At 56.4% G+C, this 27277-nt stretch overlaps 11 protein-coding genes across 11 annotated transcripts; 4 read left to right on the top strand and 7 right to left on the bottom strand.

Annotated features, from left to right (window-relative positions):
• Positions 1 to 873: 873 nt before the first annotated feature.
• CGCS363_v009255 (uncharacterized protein) lies at positions 874 to 1590 on the top strand (the record flags this gene model as incomplete). The annotated part of the gene is made up of 1 exon (XM_036641104.1): positions 874 to 1590. The coding sequence occupies one exon, from the start codon at positions 874 to 876 to the stop codon at positions 1588 to 1590; it is 717 nt and encodes a 238-aa protein (XP_036492963.1).
• A 792-nt stretch (positions 1591 to 2382) lies between these two features.
• Positions 2383 to 4416, bottom strand: PTR2-2 (Peptide transporter PTR2; the record flags this gene model as incomplete). The annotated part of the gene is made up of 7 exons (XM_036641103.1): positions 2383 to 3094; positions 3146 to 3332; positions 3389 to 3528; positions 3586 to 3694; positions 3762 to 3910; positions 3972 to 4152; positions 4227 to 4416. The coding sequence occupies 7 exons, from the start codon at positions 4414 to 4416 to the stop codon at positions 2383 to 2385; spliced, it is 1668 nt and encodes a 555-aa protein (XP_036492962.1).
• A 447-nt stretch (positions 4417 to 4863) lies between these two features.
• On the top strand, positions 4864 to 5751 carry CGCS363_v009253 (putative methyltransferase; the record flags this gene model as incomplete). Its single annotated transcript, XM_036641102.1, has 1 exon — positions 4864 to 5751. The coding sequence occupies one exon, from the start codon at positions 4864 to 4866 to the stop codon at positions 5749 to 5751; it is 888 nt and encodes a 295-aa protein (XP_036492969.1).
• Positions 5752 to 6044: 293 nt separating this feature from the next.
• Positions 6045 to 8378, top strand: freB-6 (Ferric/cupric reductase transmembrane component B; the record flags this gene model as incomplete). The annotated part of the gene is made up of 1 exon (XM_036641101.1): positions 6045 to 8378. The coding sequence occupies one exon, from the start codon at positions 6045 to 6047 to the stop codon at positions 8376 to 8378; it is 2334 nt and encodes a 777-aa protein (XP_036492968.1).
• Positions 8379 to 8427: 49 nt separating this feature from the next.
• On the bottom strand, positions 8428 to 10460 carry fmpC (Fumipyrrole biosynthesis protein C; the record flags this gene model as incomplete). The annotated part of the gene is made up of 2 exons (XM_036641100.1): positions 8428 to 10358; positions 10412 to 10460. The coding sequence occupies 2 exons, from the start codon at positions 10458 to 10460 to the stop codon at positions 8428 to 8430; spliced, it is 1980 nt and encodes a 659-aa protein (XP_036492967.1).
• A 661-nt stretch (positions 10461 to 11121) lies between these two features.
• Positions 11122 to 13090, top strand: cysM-2 (Cysteine synthase B; the record flags this gene model as incomplete). Its single annotated transcript, XM_036641099.1, has 7 exons — positions 11122 to 11308; positions 11366 to 11555; positions 11617 to 11740; positions 11790 to 11880; positions 11932 to 11992; positions 12044 to 12407; positions 12461 to 13090. 7 exons carry the CDS (start codon positions 11122 to 11124, stop codon positions 13088 to 13090), a joined length of 1647 nt encoding a protein of 548 aa, XP_036492966.1.
• A 2528-nt stretch (positions 13091 to 15618) lies between these two features.
• On the bottom strand, positions 15619 to 16894 carry GH6D (putative exoglucanase GH6D; the record flags this gene model as incomplete). Its single annotated transcript, XM_036641098.1, has 2 exons — positions 15619 to 16031; positions 16087 to 16894. 2 exons carry the CDS (start codon positions 16892 to 16894, stop codon positions 15619 to 15621), a joined length of 1221 nt encoding a protein of 406 aa, XP_036493346.1.
• A 1395-nt stretch (positions 16895 to 18289) lies between these two features.
• CGCS363_v009248 (uncharacterized protein) lies at positions 18290 to 19021 on the bottom strand (the record flags this gene model as incomplete). The annotated part of the gene is made up of 1 exon (XM_036641097.1): positions 18290 to 19021. One exon carries the CDS (start codon positions 19019 to 19021, stop codon positions 18290 to 18292), a length of 732 nt encoding a protein of 243 aa, XP_036493598.1.
• A 174-nt stretch (positions 19022 to 19195) lies between these two features.
• CGCS363_v009247 (uncharacterized protein) lies at positions 19196 to 19780 on the bottom strand (the record flags this gene model as incomplete). Its single annotated transcript, XM_036641096.1, has 2 exons — positions 19196 to 19233; positions 19306 to 19780. The coding sequence occupies 2 exons, from the start codon at positions 19778 to 19780 to the stop codon at positions 19196 to 19198; spliced, it is 513 nt and encodes a 170-aa protein (XP_036493537.1).
• Positions 19781 to 20447: 667 nt separating this feature from the next.
• Positions 20448 to 23305, bottom strand: nadA-0 (NADH-dependent flavin oxidoreductase nadA; the record flags this gene model as incomplete). Its single annotated transcript, XM_036641095.1, has 3 exons — positions 20448 to 21153; positions 21893 to 22081; positions 22143 to 23305. The coding sequence occupies 3 exons, from the start codon at positions 23303 to 23305 to the stop codon at positions 20448 to 20450; spliced, it is 2058 nt and encodes a 685-aa protein (XP_036493591.1).
• Positions 23306 to 24478: 1173 nt separating this feature from the next.
• Positions 24479 to 27097, bottom strand: GANC (Neutral alpha-glucosidase C; the record flags this gene model as incomplete). Its single annotated transcript, XM_036641094.1, has 1 exon — positions 24479 to 27097. One exon carries the CDS (start codon positions 27095 to 27097, stop codon positions 24479 to 24481), a length of 2619 nt encoding a protein of 872 aa, XP_036493592.1.
• Between the last annotated feature and the right edge of the window lie 180 nt (positions 27098 to 27277).

The following is a 27277-nucleotide window of genomic DNA, read 5'->3' as shown; positions in this document are numbered from 1 at the left end:
TAGAATATATTAAAAATTAGGAAAATAAATAGATAAAGTAATTAGTAATAAAATTAGCTAATTTATATATAAAAAGAATAATAAAATAATAGAGATAATTAAAAAGATTATTATAAACTTAAAGTAGTTAAAAAGACTTTAAAATTAATATTTTTAAAGTTAATTTAATAAAGCTAAACTTATAACTTAAGAATATAGTAATAACTATAATATACTATAGAGAAGAACTAGCTAGACGCTAAGGCGTTAGAGAGGGCTATATAGTAGCCTCTAGCACTTACTAGTAGGCCATAGGAGTGGCAGCTGAGTGGCAGGGCCTGTCAACATATAGAGATCAAAAATAATCGGAGCGGCCAACCAGAAAAGTCCATGTCCGGGCCGCTCCGAGTAGCTCACCGGGGCACTCCGGCGTCTCCACACTTGAGATGGCTCTGTCCATCTCCTATTCGCGGAAGCGAGATCAACATCGAGAGAATCGGTAGCTACGCCTTATGAGACGACAAATCATACAGATGTAAATACCGATTACTCTGCCAAGGTCTGTCGGTCCACATCATAGCATGATGATTTTGGAGCCTCTCCATCCGTCCGAAAGCAAAATATTGAGCTGAGCAAGGCTTGACTCAACGCCGGCCGACTATTTCAACTGCCGAGCGGGGACCAGGCCCCGGCCGGCGAGCGGCAAAGTCCGTGACCCCGAAAACCTCCGCACGGAGAAAACCCACCTTCCGCGATATATCTAAATACCATCGACAACAACCTCTCCGGCGAACATTTCCATAAGCACGCCAATCAAGCAATATTCAATCCCATCGCATCTTAACCAACATCATTGGCCGAACTTCATAATACGATACCAATCAACCATCAAAGATGTTGAACGCTTCCATCTCCCACCGAAAGACACCGGGGAAAGACACGGCCCCTACCCAACCCGACACCCCCTTCTCCAACGACATCACAAAATCCACCATCCGCCAAGCCAACACCACCACCAAAAACCCGCGCCTCCAGCTCCCGAGCCCGCAGTGGTGGCTCCTCGCCATCCCCTCCTTCCTCATCTCCCTCCACGGCGCCCTCTTCTTCACGGGCCTCACCCCAGGCGACCCCCAGATCAAAGCCCGTATCCTCGCCTCCACAGGCGGCTGCGTCCACATCTTCGGCTCCTTCATCGCCATGGGCCTCGGGCCGTTCCAGTTCCTCCCCTCGCTGCGCCACGCGTATCCGACGTTCCACAAGTGGCTCGGCTGGGTGTACGCCGCGGCCGTGGCGGCCGGCGGGGTGGCCGCGTTCTATGTCACGTTCCACAGTCTCGCGCTGCCGTGGGGGCGGGTGGGGTTTGCCGCGCTGGCGTGTGCGTGGCTGGAGACGCTGCGCAGGAGTATTGTGGCGGTGAAGAGGGGGGATGTGAAGGGGCATATGGGCTGGATGACGAGGAACTTTGCGTGCACGTATGCGGCGGTCATGTTGAGGTGGCAGCTTCCGTTGATGATTGTGGCCGGGATGGAGGTGAAGTTTGCGCTGTCGATTACAGGGTTCATCTCTTGGATTCCGAACCTGATTTTCGTTGAGTACTTCGTGTTGAGCTGAGGTAGAGGTGGAAGGGTTGTGTTACCGGAAGTTGAGAGTTGTGAGATCGCGTCTTTTGCTCATCCTGATGCTGAGTTTAGCCCGCCTCAGCTATGTTGGTGGTATTGCGGGAGTCCTGAGACTAGAGATGGGTAAGATTTAACATAAAACCGTAGGATCATAGTTTGAATTCGAATTGAAGATATCAGTTTGCGTTTCCGGTGGTTTGTCCCACTCAACGATTGTCAAGATAGAGGCTAGCGAAAAATAAGAACGCATCTAGTATAGTCGAGGAAGCTGGGCGCATAGGTGCGAAACTGTAGTTTTCAGGTTGGTCATCAGTAACCGGTAACACTTGTTATAGTGCAGGCCCCAAGATGCTCTGTGGCAAGCTTAACTCAACTCGTTTTAAAGATTAGTTGACTAGTTGACCAAGTGAATGCGACTTTCATCGGCAAAGCTGTAGACGAGTCTACCTACCTAATTATTATGAATGATGACTGCCTGCGCATTGGGCTGATCAGACCGTATCAAAGTCATTGAAGTCTCATGTTGTGATCTGTTTCAGGCCAAAGTTACACGTCGCTGTTCCATATGCTCATTTGAATTTGGGTGGCAAGAATATACCCAGACAACCGGAAAATGATACATGATCAGTGAGCTTCTGTCTTCATACCTGACACCTCGAGTTTTGTCACATAACACTATGCACTTCCGATATCAACGTTGGCATCATGCCTAAAGATCCGTGATATCTCAAGGGCCGATCTGTCCAAGGTTCTGCAGAAATCAACCAGGGTTCTTCAACGAAGTCTAAGTGCGTTCCTTGATATCTTCTTGCGTGCTTGTCACTCCAGACCCCTCATCATCGTTGTCTAGATCGTTCAACTCGCGGTCTACCGCGTCGTACTTCCGAAACTTCCACCAAAAAAGCACGGAACAAGCTCCCATGACCCCGGCAATGACAGCGTAAACCACGACAAGATGGGGATCCCGGGATACCGGGCTAAGGGCCATAGCCATAAGCGAGCCAAGGCACGCACTGAGCTGGACCATGGCCTGCACGATGCTCTTCATGTTTTTAGGCGCTTTGGAGTACGCATACTCGCTCGCAGTCACCAATCCAAAGATCTCGGCAATGGCCAGGGCCACGTAGACCGGTAGTTGCAACCAGACATTAACCTCGTTAGGAAGACGTCCACCGTCTGAAGCAGCGCATGCGCGAGGTGCGTCAAAGCAGGGTCCCGTGCTATAGATCATCTTCTGCAGTCCTGCGGCATAGCCCATTCCTCCGCCGCAGATGAGAAAGGCCACTGCTATACGAGCCATGGGACCGAAAGAGATACGGCGTTTCGCGAGGAAGTTGTACAGTGCCTGGATTATGGGCCCGAAAATCACGCAGGCGACTCCGGCCATGGCTTGGAGCATGTCGTTCGGCACGCCGTGGAGCTGCATCTGCCCTGCTTGTGAGATGAGATTGTTGAACATCTGGGTGATGGCCAGATAGAAGAAGGCGAAACAGAAGCTGGGGGACTGTTAGTACGTCAACAGAGGTCTGATGTTGGTGAGAACGCACATGACGCGACATGCGAGGAGACCGCGCCTCAACTCATCCACGAATTTGTCCCCCCACGGAAACGAGGCACCGTGGGCTTCCATTTGGTAGGACTGTTTGGCGTGGTCGAGATTGAAACCGTTCCGTGCTGCAATTGACATGACTTTGATGGCTTTGGGGAGATTGTTTTCCCCTGGCCGGATCTTGACTTCACATTTTGCTGTCAGCAGATGCTTTGGTCATCTTGAAGATGAACCTATTTACCCAGTCGTGATTTAAAAATGAGCAAAAGACTAACCGCCGCCATCACAGAAATAGCTGCCATGAGATATGCCGTCCAAAAGCCAAACTCTCTTTCCAAAAACGTGGCGGGGATGGATGAGAGGGAAGCGATGTTTGTGAACCTGAGGAAGATGAATTGTTAAGCGAAGTAAGAGTGCTACTCATCATCGGCGTCTTACCAATAAAAGGCGTTGTAGAGGAACTGAAGCGTTCTGGTACCGTCAACCACTGCAGGTAATCCATCTTTCTGCCGGACAAGTTGGGGAGTCTTCTGCTTGTATTGATCGCCTAAGGCAATCGTCAATTGGCTTCTCTTGTATTGTTTCTCGAATACAAACTGAAGAGATTATCTCACCAATGAAAGGGGAGATGGTTGCTTTAGTAGCACCGACACCGAGTCCTATCAGGATCATGGCGACGACCAGACCGGGCAGACCTGCACCGTTGTCAAGGGAAGACGGTAAAGCTGACGCGAACATGACGAGTGAGCCGCAAAGAGATAAACTGAACTCCGGTTAGCTTCCATGCATGACAACTCAGTCTATGAATCCAAAGTGTAACTTACACAAGCCCTAGTAAAAGGGTCTTGTAGCGTCCAAGCCAGATATCGGAGATGACTGCAAAACAACTCGGCATCAGGAAGAGAAAGATGAAGAAGCCGTTGGATATTGCCGTAGCTGTCGACTGGCCAAGCCCAAGCGCTCCAGGTACATGTTTAGATCCTCTATCATTTTGTATGTAGTTTTCTAGACTGTCAGTGTTGGTGATCCTATACGCATGTTGAAAAGTCAAGGACAGTTCTTGAAAGCATGTGACTTACGCCATATGGAGACAAAGCAGTAATAGCTAAACCGCTCTGAGGCACCAATCAGAGCGGCCACCCATGCTTCTGGTGGTAGAGTATCGACAATATGAGGGAGGTTCTCTATCTCGTCGCTCGTTGCATCACGGGGGGCGTAATCGACAGCTTGCGCTTCAGCTAACGGACTCGTCTGCGTCGCAATACCCATGTTGGCAGTCTTGGTCCGCGACTGGCCATCGGATCATGAGCGAGCAATTTTACTCTTGACCTATGAGTCTTTCTCCAGCTGATCAATCATTCTGCGACCAAGCCTGGCATTTTGGAAGCGGTCCTCAGATTGGTTCATGTTGCATCAGGGGCGGTCTGTCTCCGTGTTAATCGTACTGTGCATAGGCTGATGCCAAGGTAATGCCAACATTTGCCAAGCAGATGCCAAGCGACCAAAAGGAATAAACAACCTCAAACATGCTCACGGAAGGCCGAATGTAGAAGGAGGCGCCAACGGGCGACGAGACTCCGGAAAATACCACGTCCAACTCGAAGGACAAATTGCTCACCAGCCATCTAGGCGATGAGAGAAGAATCAGTGATGTACTTATTAAGATGGAACCAAAATGAATGACAGCAAACACCGGAACAGACAAGACGAGTAGCCATGGCGTCGAGTGACCAATCATCCACGTACCACATCGGGTTCAAGCAGGGTACCATCAAGCTGTTCGAGCTGCGGAACGTCTCGACATGTCTGCAGTATCTCCTACCGACGCTGAAGTCGCTGCCGCCCACCTTCTCCCTCCTGGACGTTGGCTGCGGCCCAGGTAGCATCACCCTCGACCTGGCGCGGCACTTCCCCCAGGCCACAATCATTGGCGTCGACCAGAGCGCCGAGGTGACGGAGCGCAACCAGGCCAGTGTCGAGGCCCTCGCTCCAGGCACACGCGTAGAGTTCCGCCAGGGCGACATACTCCGCCCCGAGACGTTTCTCACTCCCGCCGAGATGGAGGCCAAGTTCGACGTCGTCCATGAACACACCACGCTCATCTGCATCCCCGAGAACGCCCCCGTGCTGAGACAGATGCGGCTGCTCGCGAAGCCCAAGGGCGGCATCGTGGCATGTCGCGACGGGGATACGCAGTCGCAGGTGCTGTGGCCGCCGTGTCCCGAGAACGCGGAGCTGCAGGAGCGCATTTACAGGATGAACGGGCTAGAGACGCAGACCGGGCGCCGGCTGATCCACAAGGCGCTGGAAGCCGGGTTCCGAAGGGATCAGATCACGGCGTCGGCGAGCGTGCTGTCGAATATCACGCCCGAGGAGAGGTTTGCATATGCAGGGTCCATGCTGGATATTCTCGCCGACGAGAACTCTGAGTATCGTCGGGCGGCGGCCAAGTTTGGGTACACAGCGGAGCAGATAGATGTGCTCCGCGTGAATATGCAGCGGTTCATTGACGCCGAGGATGCTTGGAGACTGTTGATATGCACAGAAATCATCTGTCGGCTGGATGCAGATGATAAGACCGGTCCAACAAACACTTTAGCCTAGAGACTAAATGTCAATACTTGCGCAAGAATTGTAGGAAGCGATAGAACCAACATAAATATCAAATCAAGACCCCGTGTTTGGCTGCACAGTACCAGGGCCAACATGTGATGCCCGGGAAAACTTGCTCTTGTGGCGTTGGCCAAGCCATTCCAGGCCTGCAGACCCCCATGTCGGTCTCATTCGATGCCACGCTGGTATATAACACTTCTCGCATCTGCCTTGTTCGCATTCCACCTTTTGCCTTGCAGCACCTTCGCCTCTTCAACAAGACTATCAAACTTGCGTGCAACGAGATGGCGCCCGTATCACGTCTGTTCGGATCCGGGCTCGCCATAGCCCTTTACGCCATCGGCGTCCATGCCGACGGCACCGGCCTCATCGGCTGGGGCAAGACCCTCTACGACCCTACCTGCTCCTTTGCATGTCGCAATGTCATCAGAAAGCAAACTCTCGCCTGCACGCCCGTCGACTCGAGCGCGAACCACGGCACAGCCCACAATCCAGTCTCGACGCCGCCGAAATGTTTCGTCTCGGATCACGTCTTCCTGCTCACTATGGCGCTCTGCATCGATACCTACTGCCCGCTGAGCGAGAACCCGCCGATGGCCAAGCTGGAAGACTACTGGGCATCCCATCTCGGGACCGGCACACTGGGCAACTACAAATACACCCCAGCCATGTCATACCAGGAGGCTCTGGCTGCTGCGCGCGAGGAAGAATCAAAGGCTGCTCAAAACACCAACTCCTCGTCTTCTGATTCCGAGAGCGGAGGACACACCAACCACCGAAGAGTTCCTACAGTACGACTTGCGGCCCGCCATGGGGACATGTCGATGGATTCAGCCGACGGCCTGACGGTGTTCAATGTCTCTAGCCCTCTCCCCAAGGCAGCGGGTGGTTCCAAGCCTCTCAATACCACCAGCTTCGTCGGTCCCACCGAGTGGCAGCTACAGTGGAACTACATGCACGACTTTGAGACGAACGAGGCAGGCCACTCGACTGTCACTATTGTCATTACTCTGGTCGCCGTCCTCCTCCCCGTCGCCCTCTCGACGCTCCGCTTCATCCCAGGTTTCACAAAGAACTTTGCCTGGACGTACTGGCAGACTTTGCTGATTCATCCTGCCACCTTCGGTCGCCGTCACCGCGAGCCTGTCGCCGGGATCGGCAACATTCCCACCCGTGGCCAGGCCTTATACATCTTCGTACTCAGCTTCCTCAACATCATCCTCTGGCTCGGCCCATACACGATCCACCAGCCACAAGCCAGCTTCACATCTCTGAAGATGCAGAGCATCAGCATCATCGGCAATCGTGCCGGTGTAATGGCCATGGGCAACTTTGTAGCTCTGTTCCTCTTCGCCGCCCGCAACAACGTCCTGCTTTATCTCACAGACTGGAGCTACAGCACTTATCTACTCCTTCACCGCTGGCTAGCCTACTGGGCCATCTTCCACACCATCGTCCATTCCTTTATGCTCCTCGCCAACTACATCCTCCAAGGCACCTACGAGGCCGAGCTTGCCCGCGATTACTGGATCTGGGGCATCGTTGGCACCGTCGCCGTGAGCGCCATCCTGCCCTTCTCTTTGCTGTGGGTGCGTCAGCGCTTCTACGAGTTCTTCCTCGCGTCTCATGTCGTTCTGTCGCTCCTCTTCATTGTCGGATACTACTACCACATCTGGTACGTCTACGAGTACAATTGGGGCTACGAGATCTGGATTTTCGTCGCCGGCGGGATCTGGGGCGCCGACCGCCTTTTCCGTCTTGTCCGCACTTTCTGGCAGGGTCTCAAATGGGCCAAAATCACCACGGTTGATGACGTCGACGGTGAATACATCCGCATCGAGGTGGAGGGGAAACGCCTCGATGGCGGGGTGGTCTATCTCGGGTTCCCGACTCTCAGCTGGCGTTTCTGGGAGACGCATCCGTTTTCTGTCGCATATTCCGGACTGAACGACGTCATTACTGAGTCGAGGACTCCAGAATCTCCAGTCTCGACTCCGGTCAGGGATGACAAGACGGAGGCTGAGTCGCCGACTGTCGAAGCTGACCCCGAAAAGGGCATCAACGCCCAACAGAATACAGTCACTACACCCGCACGAGGGAGCACAGATACCACAGTCTTTTATTCTCGCACCCGCAGCGGCATGACGCGTGCCCTAGCTGCCAAGGCATCCCACTCCACCCGCATTCGCGTCCTCCTCGAAGGCCCCTACGAACATTCAGGTCACGTCTCGGCACAAATCGCCCATTGCACCGATATGATCTGCATCGCCGGCGGCGTGGGAATTACTGCGTGCCTCCCTTTTGTCCGCAACCGCCCTACTGCGGGTAGTACGTCGTTGTTTTGGTCCAGCCGCCACCAAGGCCTCATCACAGCTCTGGCTCCAGCCATCCAGAACCTCCCTAGCAGTGTCAAGGTCGAGACCGTCGTCGGAGAAAGACTGAAGTTGGATACTATCCTCACGAAGGAGATGACTGCTGTCGCTGGTGGTGCGCTGGCTGTTGTCGTCTGCGGCCCGCCCAGCATGGCGGATGATGTACGTAGTAAGATTGTTGAAATCACCAGGAACGATTCGAGGAGCAGGCCTTACGTTTTGGTGGACGAAGCATTTGCGTGGTAGATAGGTCTTAGCCACAGGATACAATACTGTTTTTGATTCCCAAAGGACTTCAGTCGTCCATGAGTTTGTACGTAAACCGCTCTCTAATCTCACGATCCAGTCTCAAACACTCCTTTCTTCCCTTCCTGCTCGCAACAATCACGTACCCGATGCACCACAACTCGCTCGATTCCGGTCCCTGCACCACCTCCCCCTTCTCTTTCACAGTCTGATAATGCACAACATGGCGCTCTAGATCAGGGTTCGCCTTGAGGAACTCCTTCACAGCATCAACAGACCCCATAACTCCTGCCTTAGTAGGAGCGAGCACCGAGATGCCTAGCGTATGCTGAGGGACGCCATGCAGAAAAGACTTCGATAGCGCCCGAACTCGCGCATCTTCCTCCGGGCCGAGACTGAGCAGCAGCCGTATGGCGTAGTAATCGACCCCGTGGGCGAGGAGGGCTGCCACGCAGTTGATGTACCCCGGCGGGCGCGCGTTAACCTCGTGCAAGTAGCAAGACGGAGCTTCAGCGGGAGCATCTTCGCGAACACGCAGGTCGAGGATGCCTTCATCAGGGTCGACTGCATAGTACGCCCGCGACCCGCGGACCCTGGCCTCGCAGTGGAACACGCCGGACTCGAACCCAAGACGCGCGATGCTTTCGGCCAGCGAGTCCCGCATCATGGCTCTCTCCTCGTCGGGCAGTGCCGAGGGCACGTCCATGAGTGTCTCCATGAAGTTGGCAGCTTTGCTTCCGTCCATCCCTGGGATGTCGGCGGAGCAGGGAAAGTCGTCCGTCACGTCACAGAAGAGCACTTCTCCGTCTAACACGATGAAGTTTGCGTCAATCTCGGGCCCGTCGATGTACGGTTCGATCACCACGCTCGTGCTCCGTGCCGCAGATGCAGCATGTCGATCCGATGCGCGCTTCACAGCAGCCCGCAGCTCGCTCTCGTTGCGCACTTTCATTACGCAGTCGCTGTTCCAGCCGGTGCAAGGCTTGACGATCAGAGGATACCTCAGTATCTTCCCCTTCTCTGCCAGTACCACGTCGAGATCTTCCGCCGTGTGCAGGACAAACCCGTCTTCTTCCCCAGACGCAGCGGCCTCAATTTCCCTTGAGATTCCCTTATTCCCCGCCCTGGTGTACGCTGCTGAACTGGACGTAGGCAGCCCCAAAATCTCACACGCACGTGCGACGAGGGGCAACCGCACATCACTGATACACACTACCCCGTGGACTGGATGCGGATACGCCCGCACGGCGTCGACGACGCGCTGGGTAAGCCCCTCATTCGCTGCGATGCTGACGGGGACAAAGGCCTCGCGGTAGAGCGCGTGCGGGCCGGCGTCGTCTTCGAGCCAGTGGCCCGGCTCGTCGAGAACGACGAGGGTGATGCCGAGGGCGTGGGCAGCTTGGTAAAATTGCCGGCTTGCTTCGATATTGGCGCGGCCTTGGACCCAAAAGACGCGTTTCTGTGTTAGTCTCTGTGGGACTGTCCAGGGGATGGAGAGTCGCTTAGTGAACTCGTTGTCCAAACGGGCGCGGAGGGCTTGGAGTGTGTCCTTGGGGTTGGTGGAGTGGGCGATGACACCGCCGACTGAGCTTTGGAGTAGGAAGAGGAAGCCTTCTTTTGTGGTGACGTTGAGAGCTTGGTCTGGGCTTGTTGCTGCTACTGATGCCAATGGGGTGAGGAAACCCGTGACCTGATAAGCATCCTCGCAACCCTGGAGCCTGTAGGAAAGAAAGTCCGACCTGATTATGGTGCCGGCCTCTGCTGAGAATAGCAACTTCAGGAAGGTGGAATGGGAGAGGTCTTGTTCGAAGAGGCTTTGCAGCAGATCAGTGGCGAGATTCGTCTCATTCTGGTCGACCACGAAGCTACTTTCGCCGGGTTCTTGCTGGGCAATGAGCACAAGATCCAGGTGCCAGTAGCTCTGGCCCTCTTGCGCAGTGGCAGTTCCTGTGCTTGGCTGGACGGCTTGCAGTGTTATCTCTGACCTCCGTGTTAGTTCGGAGTGAAAATGAGGCCGAAGACATGTTGCTTACCTGTCCCATCATTTCCCCTGAGCATCACACTCCACCCAAGGCTAGCCATTTTGCTTGTATGGTGTACTTGAAACGCCACCGACTTGCAGCAACAGCAACAATTCCGCGACGGCGTGAAGAGATAACCGAGATTGCGACCTGATAGACTTCCTGTCACTCATGCCATCGACAGCGGCCGGTACATCCTCATAAGACACCCACCAAATGACTCACCCCTGCCTCAGACCATCCCATCGGGACCAGGGGGCAAGTAAGGTTCGGCACGTGTACGCGAAAGGAGCTGTTAGATCCGTGAATGAGCAAGTTCTTTTGCCTCGTGAGCCCTGGATCGTGCAGCTTCGCTTCGCGGGGCTGAAGATTCTCAGCTCATTGAGCAAGTTTAGTAATTGGCTCTGAGTGAGATTGGAACCGCCGAGACTTCTAGACGGGCTCTTGGCTCTTGGCACTGTGCTGCACTGTTACATCAGGGAAAGCCGAGGCTGCATGCCGAACGTCGTACCTCCAGCCTGTTCGAGCTAGTGAAGATTGCACCATGTAAGCCGCTGAAGGATCTGGGCTCGCCATGGTAGCCGTGGCTGCGGTACATGAAGTCAATTATTTGACGGAGATGTCTTGAAATGTAGCTTCTGGCCTTGATGGTACGTGGCTATCACAGAATCCCTCACGGACTCTAAGACTCGTCACCAAAGTCCATTCTATTCTTTTGAAAAATGACTTTCCAAGACAATGTCTTCAGCGGACCAAGCTCAGTCATTGACTACTTCGACCCCGGCAAGAACCCCCCTCTTCCCCTAGTTGAGATTCCAGACCGTTTGAACCCGTTCCGAGAAGATGGAGTCAGGATATACGCAAAGATGCTCACCTGTCTGCCGGCGCAGAATGTCAAGTCTCTGCCAGGTACGTTGCCATTTCCTCATCTTTGTACGGCCAGAAGGTGACACACGTAACTTGTAGCCCTGAAGATGCTGCGAGAAAAGCCGCACGCCCATGATAAAAAGATTGTCGAGGCAAGCTCTGGGTCGACTGTGCTATCTCTCGGGATTATTGCGAGGGCTCTCTGGGGAAACGAAGATGTGGACGCCTATGTGACGAACAAGAAACCGCCAGAATCGCTGAATTTGCTTCGTTTCTTTGGTATCCGACCGTGAGTTCGATTTCAAGAGCTGGGTGGAGAGAGTCTTTCCTCTGACATGAGCTTTTCTCAGGTGTCTCTACGGCGGCCTTGCGCAGCAAGAGCCGACAGATCCCACAGGCATCATGTGTAGGCTCCGGAGTCGGGCAGCGCAGGATGAGGATATGGTTTACCCTGGGCAATATGACAATCCGAACGTATGATGCCCTGGCTTTTTGGCAGCGTCCAAGGGCTGACAAATGACAGAATTGGAGAGCTCATGAGGATTGGACGGGTCCCCAAATTTTCAGGCAGCTGCCTCAGATCAACATCTTTTGCTCTACCGTCGGCACTGGAGGTGAGATCAGCAGACCCCAAGTTCTCTTTGAGTTGACTGACAGATTATCAGGAGTAATCACGGGCACGGGAGTATACTTAAAGTCCCGCAAGCCATCTGTCAAAATTCTTGGGTCAGTCTATGCATGTAATGACATAGCTCCCGGTTATTAACGATCAAGAAGTGTCTTCAACAAATTCGGAGACCCGACACCTGGACCTAGACACTTTCACGGCTTCCACACCTCCGGCTTTCCATGGCAAGGCACAGTTGACAGCCGCGTCGAAGTCTCATCAGTTGACTCGTACCGCATGTCCATGCGCCTCTCCCGGGAAGGACTCATCTGTGGCCCGTCTTCAGGGGAGGCACTTCACGGACTCCTCGAGTGCATCTCCATGCTTAAGCAAACCAACAGCCTGGTACAGCTGAGAGACGATCAAACAGGAGAAATCTCATGCGTCTTCACTTGCAGCGATCTCCCGTACCAGTACCTGCCAATCTACTATCAGAAGCTTGGAGCGGAAGAGTTTCCTCCGATTGAGAATGAGGTCAGACAGACTCGCAGAATCCTTGGATTATCTGACTAACATGACCGTGACAGATACTCTTGCAATGCGACCAGAATCGACATGATGAGAGATGGATCTTGGATGCGCGGAAAGCGGCCAACGTCATTTTTGGCACGGCGAAACTACAGTCATGCCAGAAGGATGCTCTCAAAGTCAGCATCGAAACGGTCGAGGAAGTCCCAGTTCAAGGCCCACCGAAGGGTCGCTCCTGGATTTCTTTCATCGTTAATCTCCTCTTCCCAGAAAAGCATCGTACCGACGTCGACTGCTGCTCACACCATTCCTGCAGCGTGATCTCACCATCAGTCCTAGTCTTGGACATCCGTAGCCAGTCCGCTTTCAAGGCTCGACATATACCGGGCTCGTTCTCGGTGCCCTTGGCCGGTCTGACGCCAAATCTAGCTGATGGTGACCTTTTTGGAGATGCGGAATCTGTTCACATGATATGTATACAGATTCAAAACGCAGTTGCCACACCTCACGTTGCTCGATGGCTGCGTACTGCAAGAGAAAGCCAGAAGGCTGTTGTATGTGTATGTTACAATGGCGACGCAAGCAAACTTGCATCCTCGACACTTCGTGTCCTTGGTAATGAGGGTTTTAGCATTGATGGTGGTATGGAAGCACTCTGGCCTGAGCTGGAACGTCTGAAGCTAGTTTGAACCGGGAGCCCTAACCCCAACCCTGGCCACGGTAGTGCGGTTTCTCAAACTGCCACCAACCGGTGAAAGCTTTGTGTCAATTACACTGGAGCGTATTTGTGCTTCCAGCCTACCTCAGATGGTCCACGTTTATGCGTGTGGCTCTGATACAGAATTCATTGAGCTTCTCCTGTTGGGAGATCAATGATGTTTTGAGCTGTAATCGGACATTCGGCTTCGCAGTCCGTCGGGCTCCCGCTCAATCAAAAGTGTCAGTCTTCATAGTGGCTGGCAGAGCTCAATTGCACTTTTGAAATATATTGTATTTCATTGAATAATCATAAGTTCAAATTTCATGTAGGAATGCTTGCACAAGACATGTTTGCCATGACCCTTGGCCACAGCCGTCACGTGACAGTTTCATTATCTGCCTTGTGATGCTTTTGTACACCAATCACTGTAAGAATACATGAGCTTTCACGGATACGGGCTCAGTTGTAAAGGCAGAAATAGGTTGCAACGTGCTTCAATTGAGGACGCCAGACGTGACCAGACATGACCAGAGTAAATGTCCAAAATTGTTCGAGGATTTGAACCATCTTTCCTGACGGCTGATTTGAATAAACGGTTGAATGTGGTTTTGTAGTGTGCGCCTGATGATTTGAAACTGTATAATCGCACGTTCACGTTCTGGGAATGTTGTCTACAATTCAATTGTGCGTTGCTCATTGTAACAAGAGGTACCGTTGGGGATTCTCCCGTCCAACTGATATATGTTCCGCAGGTACTACACCATTAGCCCTAGATCTTTCAGGTCTCTTAGCTTCTGCAGCAAATGTCGTCTTCTTCAGCGTTAGGGCTTAGCCCTGTATTTCAAGTACCATCTTCAAGCCCCCAGCTTTCATACGTCGGCACGCAATCATGCATAAAGCCGGCAATGCCACTGGTGGTTCTATTGAGAGTCCGTCGAAGGACGTGGATATCATACACGCTACAAGAGGGACTACCAATAGTTTTCCATTATCCACAGGTCTAGTTTACCTTACTCTGGTAAAGAGAGTCTGTATAATCTTTTGTTTGGAAAGAAGGTGATGGATGAACGGATGGGACCCTAACCCTTACCCTTACCCTATAAAGACAAATTTCATTAAAGCTGGATAAGTCGGGATGAAGAAACTGCCTGACGTCGCCCCCTCAACTGTGCATATTAAACACACTAGCTCTAAGGAAGAAATAACTGTGTTAATATCTCCGTTAAAACCTATTTTGCAGCTCCGATCAAGATTCCCAAGTACACCTCCACCAACCCTACTATCATTATACCTTCGTCTCAATTGCCTATCTCTCAGACTGAATAATACATGGCTTGCAACGTTTTGATTGATAAACCTTGCGTCATCCAGGTCTCACTCACGGGGTGATTGTGCCAATCTCAGCGTCACATTCTCAGTCAGCTTAGGGGGTTGGGGTTGGTGCCACCATCGCCGAGACGTTATGAGGATAGGCAAGCTGCATCGCACTCAAGGGTTGAGAGGTACACATTGCATCGATTTCCGTGTACAATTCAATAATCAGCATGTATCTCAATTCGCAATCATCTGCTCAAACATTCTTCCTCCCAAGACGACTTACACGATGGCCGCATGTCGTCAAACCAAGCTCGCGCCGATCCCCACCCTTGTAGCGCCACATCCGACACCGGCGACAGGGGGTTAAACAGACTCAGAAATAAGCTTATTACCCATGCCCGTCCCGCTGCCCTGCCGACGCCACCCGATGTCCCAGCCTCCACTGCGTCCCGTACCCTGCAACATCCCCTGTCCGCGCTAAACCAGGGATGCCCCCACAAGTACACACACCCCGTTCAAGGGTGTTGCCCCTGATCGCCGCCCACGCCCTCCCCCCCTGAGGGTGCCCTGTCCAGGTACCTTACGTACAGTGAAGTCACTGAAGTCGGAGTTCCTTTTTGAGGACGGCGGCCCACCACAGGTTCATCACCCCTGTCTTGGTGCGCCTCAGTGCCTCGCCACACAGGGAGGGATTCAGTTTGGGGCCGACGCGTCGGTTGCACTGGCAACGGGAGGGGTTGCCCAAAACTTGGAGTGGTCTGATTGGATGTGGAGTGGATGGGTTCCCAACTACACATGCGACTGAGACGAAATCGTAGTCAATCAAGCTGGCCTATCGACATGAATCCAGCGGAACATGATTAAGCAAGATGTTCATGCGTGGTGTGCGAATGAAAACTCGCATGTTCCCCTCGATGGGAACAGAGATCAAATCAGAACTATGGGTGCATGCCGCGCTCATACAGGATTCAGCTTTCCACGAGACAATTGCCCACCAAAGACAGAATCGTGGATCAAGGATGTCCATTTCTTATTTACAAGTGTGAGCTAAAATGTAATTTACAAGTCCGAAGACAATAAATATAACGAATCAAAAGCGCATGCGGCCCGCAGCCTGCGCCGAATCAGGAACCACCGTCTCGCCCCCCGGAACACTTCCACGAGCCTCCCCAGGTTCTCCATCAAAGTCTCATACTGCATCTACAAGCACTGAGAATACCACTCGCTCGACTTCGTGCAAGTCGACCCGGCCGCGCAGGCAGTGGGGCCGGTGTACCCCGCGCCGCCGCACTGGGCCCACTTCGCAGCCGAGGCACCGGCGGCAGACTCGGCGGCGGCGGAGGTGGCGGCGGGGGCAGCAGCGACGGAAGTAGACGACGCAACGGGCTCAGAGACCTCTTCAGCGGCATCCTCCTTGACGGCGGGCGCAGCAGACGCAGAGGCGGAAGCGGTGGCGGCAGGCGTCGTTGCGGAAGTAGCCTTCGTCCAGCCGCGGCTGCGCGAGAGCTCGTACCACCAGTTGCGGTACATCCAGCCGTCGAAGTCGGTGATCTCCATGGACGAGCCCGCGAGCATGATGAAGTTGGACACGCCGGTCGGGGTCCAGTCGTAGACTGATTTTTGCTGGTTAGCAACCAATCCACCATCAAAGAATCAAAAGAAACTCACAATCATCCAGACCAAAGGTGTGTCCCATCTCATGCAGCAAGATGTGAATGCTCTCAGAGTCCAGGTTGTTGATCATGTACTCCCGCCCAATCTGCTGTCCCCAATCATACCCGAACCCGCCCTCGAGCCCGTCCGTCAGCCACAGGCTGTGCTCAAACCGCCGATCCGCACCAGCCTTGCACCCGCTGAAGTCCCCATCTATATGCGCCGCGCGATCGCACTCCGTCGCGCACGCCGGGACGCCGTCCCCATCCTTGTAGGTGGTATACACATCCAGCCCGTCGGTGCTGCCCTCCAGCAGACTCGCGTCCTTCACCGCCCACGCAACCACATTCACATCCACCTTCGCAAACGGGAACCCGTCGTACCCGTACAGCCACTTGAACCACTTCTGGTACTGCGCCGCGTACGCGCTCGCAATCTTGGTGCGCTGCGCGGCCGTCACCGTCGCGGAGGAGTCCCAGCGCACGCAGATGTTGAGGCTGCCGTTGGTCGCGACGAGCTGGTCCCAGCCCCAGTTCTTGTTGCCCGTGACGGCGCCGTCGTAGGTGGACTCGTAGTGCGCCCAGACCTCCTTCAGGGGCGCGGCGAGGGCGGACGGCGGGGAGAAGCCGGACTGGCGCTTCGTCGGGCGGTTGCGGGTCTGCGGGGAGAGGAGGCTGCGCGCGGCGGCGTGGGGGGCCGGGTGGTGGTTGGCGAGGGAGGACCAGACGGCCGGGTCGAGGTCGGCTTTGGAGCGGGAGGGGGAGGGGTGGGCGAGGGTGGTGGCCGCGAAGGCGAGGAGGAGGGAGGAGGTGAGGGAGGGCATGGTGAATGAGTGTGGTGTAATGAGTGACTGGGTGAAAGGATGCACGGGCAGAACGTGAGCCAGTCAGTTCTCCCGAGAAATCGAAGAAAAAGAAGGCGGATGGAGGGTGCGAGAGGACGAGGCACTCGGGTGCGCTTGACGGCGGGATATATGTGAAGGCCGTTGCGTGTAGGCGAGTGAAGCCATTTTCGAGAGTTGCAGCGGGTCATCGCCAAGACGGTTTCTCGTGGGAGAGCGTGAGTCCGACCTATGCTCAAAGTGAAGACCGAATAGAAGCGTTCATGGGTGGGCTTACCGTGTAAGTGAGGTGGGAGCCGGTAGCGCCGTCCTGTGATTGGCCCGGACCAAGGTCGGCGGACACCTCAAATTACAGGACCGCCGCCGCCCTCGGATGCGGCCGATTCTGGGAGTTTACGGATCCACACGCGGCCGGGCCCCGGGGCTCGGCGTCGAGTATTGATTTGCGCCAAGGCGCTACGGGAGGCGTACCGAGCCCTGGAGTCGCGGGATGGGAATGTCTCGCCTTTTTTGCAGCGGGCTTATGTCATGATTGGGGACTGGTGTTTGTCCTTTTTGCGAATACTCGTGTTGGGGCCCTTTTGAAATTGGGCAACGAGATGAGGCACCCCTTTTTCAATGGTTCTGTGATTCGGATTGTGGGCAAATGATCTAGACTGGCTCTTGTCTAAAGAGGTGGATTTCACAACGGAATAAAATCATGAAGTCGACTCATTGATTACAGCTGAAATTTTTTCCCAATAAGCCCCTTCTCAAATGAATTTCAACGAAAGTGGCATTCAAATAAGCATTTACATGCTTGGCGGACACCATCCTCAAGCACATCGCAGCCCAACCATCATGCCGCGCTCGTCACACGATCCTCAAGCCCCGCATCACCGGTTGATCGTCCCGCCAAGCCTCTGATCTCTGGTACGCTTAATCCTTGGCCACGATGTTTGACAGCCGACAGGCTCAAAACTCTCCGCAAACAGCCATCTCAACGTTGCATTACTTCTAGTTATCACTCGGAGGTTTCTTCCCCATCGAACTGTCCTTCAACAGAATGCGAACGTGTGGCTTTCGTCCGCGACCGAGATGGTGGGAACAAACACCAGCGTCATCTCGCTTACCGCAGAAATCATCACACATTGCTCCCCCGTCGAAATGTACCTCATTTCATTCCGTAGACTGCTGACTCGAAGATTTAGCAAATGAAGGAAGTTCACAAAGTGCGAATGGACTTTTATGAATTAGATACAAACACATGCATGAAAATAAGCTTGAATTGGAACTGAAACTAGGGGTCTCTTGTGACCCACCCTAAACGCCGATCCCAAACCGCAGATGTCATTCGCAACATCAAAACCAAAAAAGCAGAAGATAGACCACCACCACCTAATCCTTCACAACCCAAAGACAAACAACCGGCTTCCCCCCCGGCTGCCCCGTCCTCGTCCCATCCCACCCGACATCCTTCAAGCACTTCTTCATCATATCCTTATCGTCCCCGGCAAAGCACAGCCCGCGGTACCACTTCCCGTTCCCCGCCTGCACGATCTCGTAGCACTTGTTCTTCTTGGGCACGGGGTTCGTCGCGCCGAAGCCCTTGAGCAGCTCCGCCAGGGACGTGTTGACGGGCACGTGAAACGCCGCGAACTGGATGCGCGCGTTGGCCGGCAGCTGCCACGGCGGCGTGGTGCTGCGGAACACGTGGATCTTGGTGTGCGCGGCCGGGAAGAAGTAGTTGTACCCGGGCTCGCAGCCGGTGCCGCCCGTCGAGTTGGAGAGGTGCGCGGCCGGGTTGCGCGGGTCGAGCGCCGGGAGGCCGGCGGCGGTGGTGCGCGCGAAGGGGTGGGCTTGGCCGGAGGGCTGGAGGGGGTAGGTTGTGTAGCCGCCGGGCGGAGGCGCGGAGGGGGTGGACCAGGAGTAGGATGTCGCGCCGGGGTAGGGCGAGGCCGGGGGTTGGTAGTAGTATTGGGAAGGCTGGTAGGGGTAGCCGTAGGAGGCGGAGGTCCAGCCCGGGTGGGGGATGTAGGGCTCGCCGTAGCGGGGGAGCTGGTAGCCGGTGTTGGGGCCCCAGGGGGGCCGGCGCGCGTCGGCGTCGGGGCCGTTGACGGGGTTCGACATTGTATTAGACGGGGTGGTGGTGCGGTTGCCAGGTGTTTACCCAGTTGTTGATGTGGGGGTCGTACTGTGTGATCCAGTGGCCGGGGACAGGTCCTGCGAGCGTTGGATCCCAGAGGCTGTGGTTGTGAGTTGAAGCTGAAGTGTTGAAACGGAGGCTGTTGGAGAATCGTGCAGTCAACTCTTGTTCTGCGGATGAGCCTGGAGGGTGTAAGCTGGCAATTTATAAGACAGAATGTGCTTGCAAGCACGCAGTGAATAAGTCTGTGTAGATGGCAGTGACTCACCCGAGTCAGACGAGGAGACTGATTGCAAATCTGTCTGATCGCCGCGCGTGTCGCGCTGAAAGGCAAAGATTTCGGTGCTCCAGACGGGGTTGTTGTCCGGGTCGTAGAAGGTCCCGACGATGAGCCAGCCCCAGTGCGGAGGATTGCGCGAGCAGATGTAGTACTGGCCGATGATCAACTTGGTTGCGGGGTACGGGAGGTACTCTGGCTCCTCTTCGGAGGAGTGTTGGGAAGCCACGGTGACTGATGATGAGGTGATGAGGTTAACTGAAGGATTGAACTGTGTAGCGGGAGAAGGTGCTTTTGTGTGATGCTGTTGGCATGTTTGCGACAGAAGCAGCCGATGACGACAATTTATAGCAGTCTTGAGGCGAAGCTGGATGAGTGAATCATTGACATCCAGAATGGCATCTGTGATGGAGAGTGACGAGGATGCCGGATCTATGAGACGAAGGGCCATCCGCGGGCGTGACATGCTGGGTGCTGTTTGGTTCTGGAATATCGTGATGAGATGAATTGCAGCTGACGTGCATGTCGATGAATCACTCCAACTGGATGCGTCCTTCAAGGTGCACAATTGACCCGACCGCGACGATTCAGTCGCAAACTCGACTCGCATGCGATTCGCTCTGAGTCCATGTTTGGTTGATTGTGATGTATTGCTAGCTTGAGTGGTGTGGCGCGAAAGTGGCGCTCCATTTGTGGCTGACGCCGACGCCAAATGCCTTTGATTTGGTGAGGCCTGTCCTTCCGCCAATGAGAAGCTGTCCCTAGCTGAGCTCCCAAGTCTCCACCGCGCCATCTTTGATTGGCAATCTCGCTCTAAGGTCGCGATCGTCGTCAATCTTGATGGTGCATTTCCGCTTTCTCGAACGCCCTGCGTATTGGCGAGTGATTGGCCGCCGCTGTTCCGTCTCTCAGTTCCAAGTCTGTGGCGTAGTGGTGACCAAAACCTGCTGCACATCGAGAACCTGCCAGACAACTCGACTGCTTCGACGGTGGGGCGCAGTCGACATGGGTGCCTAACTCCGGCATTCCCGCGTTGCTCGCAGCTCTCAGCAGTCCCCAAACCGCCGCTGGGCCGTCTTCAGCCCATCCAGCTCATCGTGCTCGTGTAAACGTCCTCCTCCACGACTGCCCGCTCAATCCTCCACCTCGACATCCTCCTCAACAACCCTCACGCCGCCCGCCTTCTTCAGCTCCTCCACCTCCCGCCGCACCATCTTCCGCCTCTCCACCTCCGTGACCAAGCCCTTGAGGTACACCTCCGCCTGCACCGTCGCGCTGTAACTCATCGCCGTCCAGCTCCACATGTTCCGCCTCTCCGCATCCGCGCCGGCAGCCAGCAGCGTCCTCAGCACCAACAGGTTCCCGTTCCCGCTCGCAAAGTGCAGTGCCGTGTTGCCGTCCAAGTCCGCCCTCTTCACGGCGTCGCGCGCGCCGCTGGGGACGTAGGTCAGCAGGATCTGCAGGACCGTGTCGTGGCCGCCGCGGGAGGCCTCCATGATGGCGTCGCGCCAGCGGATGTCGCGGCGCAGGATGACGTGCGGGGTGCGCTCGCAGAGGAAGTGGACGACGTCGGTGTGGCCGGCGGCGGCGGCGAGCATGAGGGCGGTCTGGTGCGACTCGTTGAGGGCCGGGTCGGGGTCTTCGTGGCCGGCGTCGAGGAGGACGCGGCAGATGGGCAGGTGGCCGAGGGAGGCGGCGAGGTGGAGGTTCGAGTTGGAGAGGCCGAGCGGGGAGGAGTCGGGGTTGTGGAGGAGGCCCGGGTGGGATTTGAGGATGCGCTTGACGAGGAGGGGGTCGTTGGCCGTGATGGCGCGGCGGACGCGGAGGGAGGGCTCGATCCTGGGGGGTGGTGGTTAGCTGGTGTTACGTCACTGGCGGGAGTGGGGGATGCGTACATGGTTGTGATGGAGAGTCTAGCAAGAGTGTGGGAATGTGGTGTTGGAAGTTGTGACCGTAGGCATCGCTTTTGGGAAGAAGAAAAACGAAGGGCGTCGCGATGGTGGTGGTGGTGGTGGTGGTGGAGGGCGGGAAGGAGAAAGGATGGCAGGTCAGAGTTGGGATGAAAGCGAGAAATTGGGTTGGTGACAGACAGGAGCTGAACTTAGCTGTGGCGGCGTGGGAAGCCCCCTGAAAACGGCAGGGATGGCCAAGGGGCAGCGGCAACCAGGTCGTATTAGCGGGGGAAGGCGGGGGCTTTTTTGGGGGGTCAGCGTCACTGCCCCTCGGTTGCCGGGCTCACCTTGGTCGATTCGGTGAGGACCGTGCAGACCGAGCTGGTGAATGATGGGATGCCGAATTGAGTTTTGATCGAATCCATCTGACAACAGTAAATTCTTAAGATTCTTGAAAACTCAAGTTCCAATCTTTTTTCTCACTCTTCTGGGCTGTTTTCCCCGTTCGTGTGAGCCTCAATTCATAATTCACCCAGCATCATGATGTGGCTGTTGTGGCGGCGCAATGTGGCTGAAGCAAGCCCAATCAACCAGAAACCAGGTTAATTGAATCTCAATGCCGTATCGACACGCTTCGTCTATCTAACTCTAGACTTGTTATTCATCCAAATCAAAATCAACCTCACGCAGCAGCGGCATACGGCGTGCCAAAGGGTTGCAGCGTCGTGCCCTCAATGTCAATGTACCCATACTTAGAGCCATCACTGTTCTCCGCCATGCCCTGCGCCCACTTCTGCAGCGACTTCTCAAACACCTCCTTGTACTTTTCCTGGCTGACATCAAGCGGCTCCTTATCCTTGCCCACCAGACGAATCCTGCATCACCAATAATTAGCAATCCCATCTTCACAAATCATCAGACGCAAGAAGAACTTACTGCGTGCCAGCCAATATATTCGTCAACATGAAATCATCCTCCCCAAGCAGCGTCAGCACCGAGCTCCCCGCCCTCCCCTCGATGATCTTCTTGGGCAGGTCGAACTCGTTGCACACCGGCCGCGCCAGGCCCACCCCGTCCACCGTCTCCAGCGCCTTCACCATCGCGGCCACCGTCCGCAGCCCGCCGGTGACGTACACCCGCGTTTTGTTCAGCTTGCCGACGATCTGTTCCGCAAAATCCAGGAAGAAGGCCTCGCGCTTCTTCGTGGACTCGCGCTTGTGCTCAAAGGCCAAAGACTGATACGTCCCGCCCGACAGCTCCACAAAGTCAAACTTGTGCTCCTCAAGGACGGCGCACAGCTCGCTGCAGTCTTCGGTCGAGAACCCGCCCTCCTGAAATTCGACCGAGTTGACTTTGATCCCGATGCTGAAGCCCGGGTCCGTTACGCGCGCGCGGATGGCGGCAGCGATTTCCAAGATGATCCGCGCGCGGTTGGCGAGGGACCCGCCGTACTTGTCCGTGCGCTTGTTCGTCGTCGGCGAGAGGAACTGCGCGAGCAGATACCCGTGCGCGCCGTGCAGCTGCACGCCGTCATAGCCCGCCTTGTGACAATATTCCGCCGCGTGCGCAAACCCCCCAATCACCTTCTCAAAATCCTCCGGGCCCATGGCGCGCGGCTTGCCGAATGTCAACCCATTCATCTCGCCCTCAAGCTGCACATCGCTCGCCGAGATGGGGTGCGGATTGATGTTGCTCGCAACCTGTCTCCCCGGGTGGCTCAGCTGCGCATGCACCAAACTGCCATGCTTCTTGGCCGCCTCAGCGACTCTCCGAAAGCCGTCAAAGCGCTCGCCTGAAAAGGGCGCGGAGCGTGGGATGATGGGGTTGCCAGCGGCCTCGAGCTGGTCGTAGTCGAGCATGAAGTTGCCCGTGAGGATGAGGCCGGAGCCGCCCTCGCCCCAGCGGCGGTAGACGTTGACGAGCTCCGGGGTGGGGACGCCGCGATTGGCCGGGACGGCGGGGTCCCAGGTCGAGAGGCGCTCGGTCATGGCGCCCTTGAGGAAGCGGTTGGGGGCCGTTTTGCCCGAGAAGGGCAGCGGGAGGGGCGCCGCGAGGGGGGCGGGGTCGACGGCCTCGGCGGGGTATCTTGTTGGTGACATTGTAGCGTGAAGGTCTGTTGTGTCTATAGAGAGGTTTGTGGGTGTGGGAGATGGAGAGGGAGAATCAGCGGCCTGGCAGGTTTTATGTCCAGCTGCGATGGAAGCCCAGTTTATTCCACATCCCCTGGGCGAAGCGGAGCAACTGACGTGCCATGCTTTGAAACCGCCCACGATGCTTTGTAATGGATTCCAGACCATGAGAGCGTTACATTGTTGAGCGTTGGAGACAGACGGGGGTGGCCCTTCTAGACGGCGGTCGGGTGCGAAGTGCGGCCCGGCAGCGTCTGCCTTAGCGCCGTGCCCGCTCGGCATTCGGAGGGTGCCCCTCGGGGCTGCTCATTGGCTCACGCGAATCAAACACCGAACTGAAAGGAACTCACATCTGCCGTGGACGTCCGTGGAAAGGAGTATTAGAGATGCTGGATTCTTGCAGAATCGCATCGGGTCTCGGCAGCTGCTGCGAAACGGACGAATCGGAGCGGTGATTGGCGATACGGAGGGGAGTTGTGTGCGTCATGGTGTGGGGCCCCCCTGTCGCTGCTGTCAGCGGGATGGACACCAAGTTTTCCGCCCGTAAGATTTCTAATCTGACGACCGCGGGCTCGGGCATCTATCCGTCTGGCGTATAGGTTCGGGCAATGGATTGATGCGCCTTGACAGATTTCGCCTTAGGTGCGTTGTTTCCTCGCGGTCTTGACTGTCTGTTTTTGTCATGGGTGCATCAATTTGGCGATTCAGGTGTCTTGTTTCCTTTGAGAAATGGAGGCGCTGATGTCACTGCAACGAAACGAACTTGTCACTGTTCGAACAAAGCCTTGTCATGAATCAATGGACGCTAAAAAAGGGACAGAATGAACGAAACGCAAACGGTGTCTGCCTGCCCAAAAAGATGCGCCGAGGGGGAATCGAACCCCCGGCTCCCCGACGCTGCTCGATGGCAACGGAGAATTTTACCACTAAACCATCGGCGCAGTTTCTCTTGGACCCATTTACGGGTCCTCGATGCACGTCCCAGGCGGCGAATCGGGTCAAGATGCAACTCTGCACAGAACATCGCGAATTCCCGGCAGAGATCCATTGGCAGGGTCAAAATCGCATGAACTCTTGCTGAAAGACACATCAGATGAACTTGATCCAAAAACTTCAAATTTTAACATTTTAATCTCGGCATATCTAAGCCCACTTGACCGCCACATTCCACACCCGTCTCCCCCTCGCGTCCAGCGCCTTCTCCGTCGCACCACTTACACCCCTCTCCTCGCCCACGGGCAACACCACATCGACGCCCTTCTCAGCCCACAACGGCTTCCACTTCGCGCCATCGCCCGCGACAACCTCGCCCCGCACCGCAACCGCAATCTCACCACCCACAATCTCGTATGTGACGGTGAACTTGTACTCGGCAGGCTGCTCGCGGCTGATGCCATCGTCCTCGAACCAGGCGTCCTCAAACACGACGCCCTTGACGTCGTCGTCGGACACGCTCTCCGCCGTGCCGTCGCCGCGCTGCACCGGCGCCGGGAAGATCTCCACGCCGCGCCAGTCGTCCTTCGCCGTGCCGGGGAACTCCGGGTCCTCGGCCGCCGCCGCCGTTGTCGGAAGGGGCTTGCCCACCGGCACGGCGCCGCCGATGCGCGCGAGGACGGGGATGGAGGCGTACCACGGCGCGAGGACGGTGTGCCACTCGCCCGCGGCGAAGTGCTCGTACGGCGCGTTCGTGTTGAGGAACCCGAAATCCTGCGCGGCGCCACCCTTCTTGGGGAGGTACACCTTTGCGGAGTCCGCGCCGGGCTCGTACACGCCGCCGATGAGGAGCGTGTCGCCGAACCAGTACTGCGTGTCGCCGGCCTTGACGGCGGGCGTCCACACCTCCGGGTCGGATTCGTAGCCCCAGCCGGTCCAGCGCTGCGGGGGCACGGCGGTGGCGTGCGCGCGCAGGTTGAGGGAGTAGGTGTAGGGCACGAGCTCGTAGCGGCGCTTGACGGCGGCGCGGATGGTCGGGGTCGCGGCGGGGTACATCCACGGCTCGATGACGCCGCCGACGAGGTTGTCCTCGTCGGAGGTCTTGAAGCAGTTGATGGCGAAGCGGGGCGAGTGCACGCCGAGCTGGATCCAGCGGACGAGGTGCTCGGGGGTCGGCTGGGGGCCCTCGAAGCCGCCGATGTCGTGGCCGTAGCAGTGGAGGAGCGAGAAGGAGGCGTTGAGGGCGAGGGAGTTGCCGCCCTTCATGGACGCCCAGGCGGTGACGTTGTCGCCGGACCAGGAGCTGCCGCAGTACTTCATGGTGCCGGCGGTGGCGCTGCGGGTGAGGACGAGGGGCCGCTCGTCGGGCTTGCCCTCGATGGTGGCGTCGTGGGAGGCCTTGCCCATGAGCTCGGTGTGGATGGCGCGGCCCCAGATGCCGACGTCCTTGCGGTCGAGGCCGGCAGGGATGGGGACGAGGTCGGTCTTCTCGAGGGCGCACTGCCACTGGTCGTCGGGGACGGTGTACTCGTTGTTGTCGTTCCACATGACGTCGATGCCGACCTTCTTGAGGCCGACGACGCCGTCGTACCACCACTGGTAGCCGGCGTTGCTGGTGAAGTCGATGTGGCTGCCCTCGCCGCTCTCGCCGCCGCCGGCGCTCCAGAGGCGGGTGACGGCGGTCCTGCCGGTCTTGGGGTCCTTGAAGAAGGCGCCGGCCGCGGAGAGCTTCTTGTACTCGGGGTGTGTGGCGAGGACGTAGGGCTTGATGTTGGCGAGCAGGCGGACGCCGTGGGCGTGGGCCTCCTTGGTGAAGGCGCGCGGGTCGGGGAAGCGGTGGCGGTTCCAGGTGAAGACGTTGCGGGTCTTGGGCTCGACCTCGGCGACGGTGTAGCCGGAGCTCATCTGGAAGGCGGTGCAGGGGATGTCGTGCTTCTCGCAGTTTGCGATGAAGCCCATGATGCAGTCGTGGGCGCGCGGGGAGTCCTCCATGCTGTACTTCATGCCGCCGCCGATGTAGCCCATCATATAGCGGGGCACGCGCAGGGGGAAGCCGACGAGCTCGGCGTAGGAGCGGACGACGTCGGCGACGGTCTGGCCGACGATGATGTACTCCTCGAGGCCGCCGTGGGCCTGGCGGTGGACCTTGTAGGCGCCCCACATGCCGTCGAGCTCGGAGCCGATGGACCATGTGGAGCGGGAGTGGGCGGTGGAGAAGATGCCGACGGCGCCGGCGTCCTGGGTGACGTTGATGAGGAGGGGGATGTGCTTGTAGAGGGGGTCGCTGTGGTAGGCGTCGTATCCGAAGGTGTCGGAGGCGGAGATGGTGAAGCCGCGGCCGGAGAGGTCCATGGGAGCGGCCTTCTCGCCGAGGCCGACGTGGAGGGTGCCCTTCTTGTAGACGGAGTAGTGGGCGACGCCGGCGCCGTCGGCGGAGTAGGAGCGGAAGGGGAGGTCCTGGTGGAGGGGCTTCTTGGTGGTGGCGTCCTTGAGGTCGATGGACAGGATGGGCGCGTTGGACCACTCGATGGAGGCCTTTGCGGCGGAGGTTGTGAAGGAGCGGGAGGTCTTGTCCGATGATGAGGCGACGTCCTTGGGGCACGAGTCTGGGCTTGGGCGCTGGGCGCTGGCGAAGGGGGGGATCGGACGCGAGGCGGAGGAGTAGGTGGTACGGAAGACGTTCGGGCGGACGACCTCGAATGTGAAGGTGAAGGGCTCGATCTCGGCGTCGGAGGACTGCAGCTGCAGCGAGGCCGGGGCGAGGACGGCGCCCTGTGCGGCCTCTTGCGGCGCGTACTTTACCGGTGTTCTCTCGTTTTGGAGGAGCATTTTGGAGTGTGTGGTTTGGGTCAAGGAGCAACAAGCTCAAAGGCAGACGTCAATGTCTTGGTGCGTGATGCTTTTATTGTCGAGGAGGGGGAGGGGTAGTGGGGTGCAGCACACGCGCATTGGCGAATCGAGGGAAGTTACGTTACGATTGAGGGGTCGTTGGGGGGACGGCAATGGCGA

This window comes from Colletotrichum siamense (genome assembly GCF_013390195.1).
Source record: "Colletotrichum siamense strain Cg363 chromosome Unknown KSG_Cg363_contig06, whole genome shotgun sequence".
In the NCBI taxonomy this organism is placed as follows: domain Eukaryota; kingdom Fungi; phylum Ascomycota; class Sordariomycetes; order Glomerellales; family Glomerellaceae; genus Colletotrichum; species Colletotrichum siamense.
This window is presented reverse-complemented; position numbering and strand designations above follow the sequence as displayed.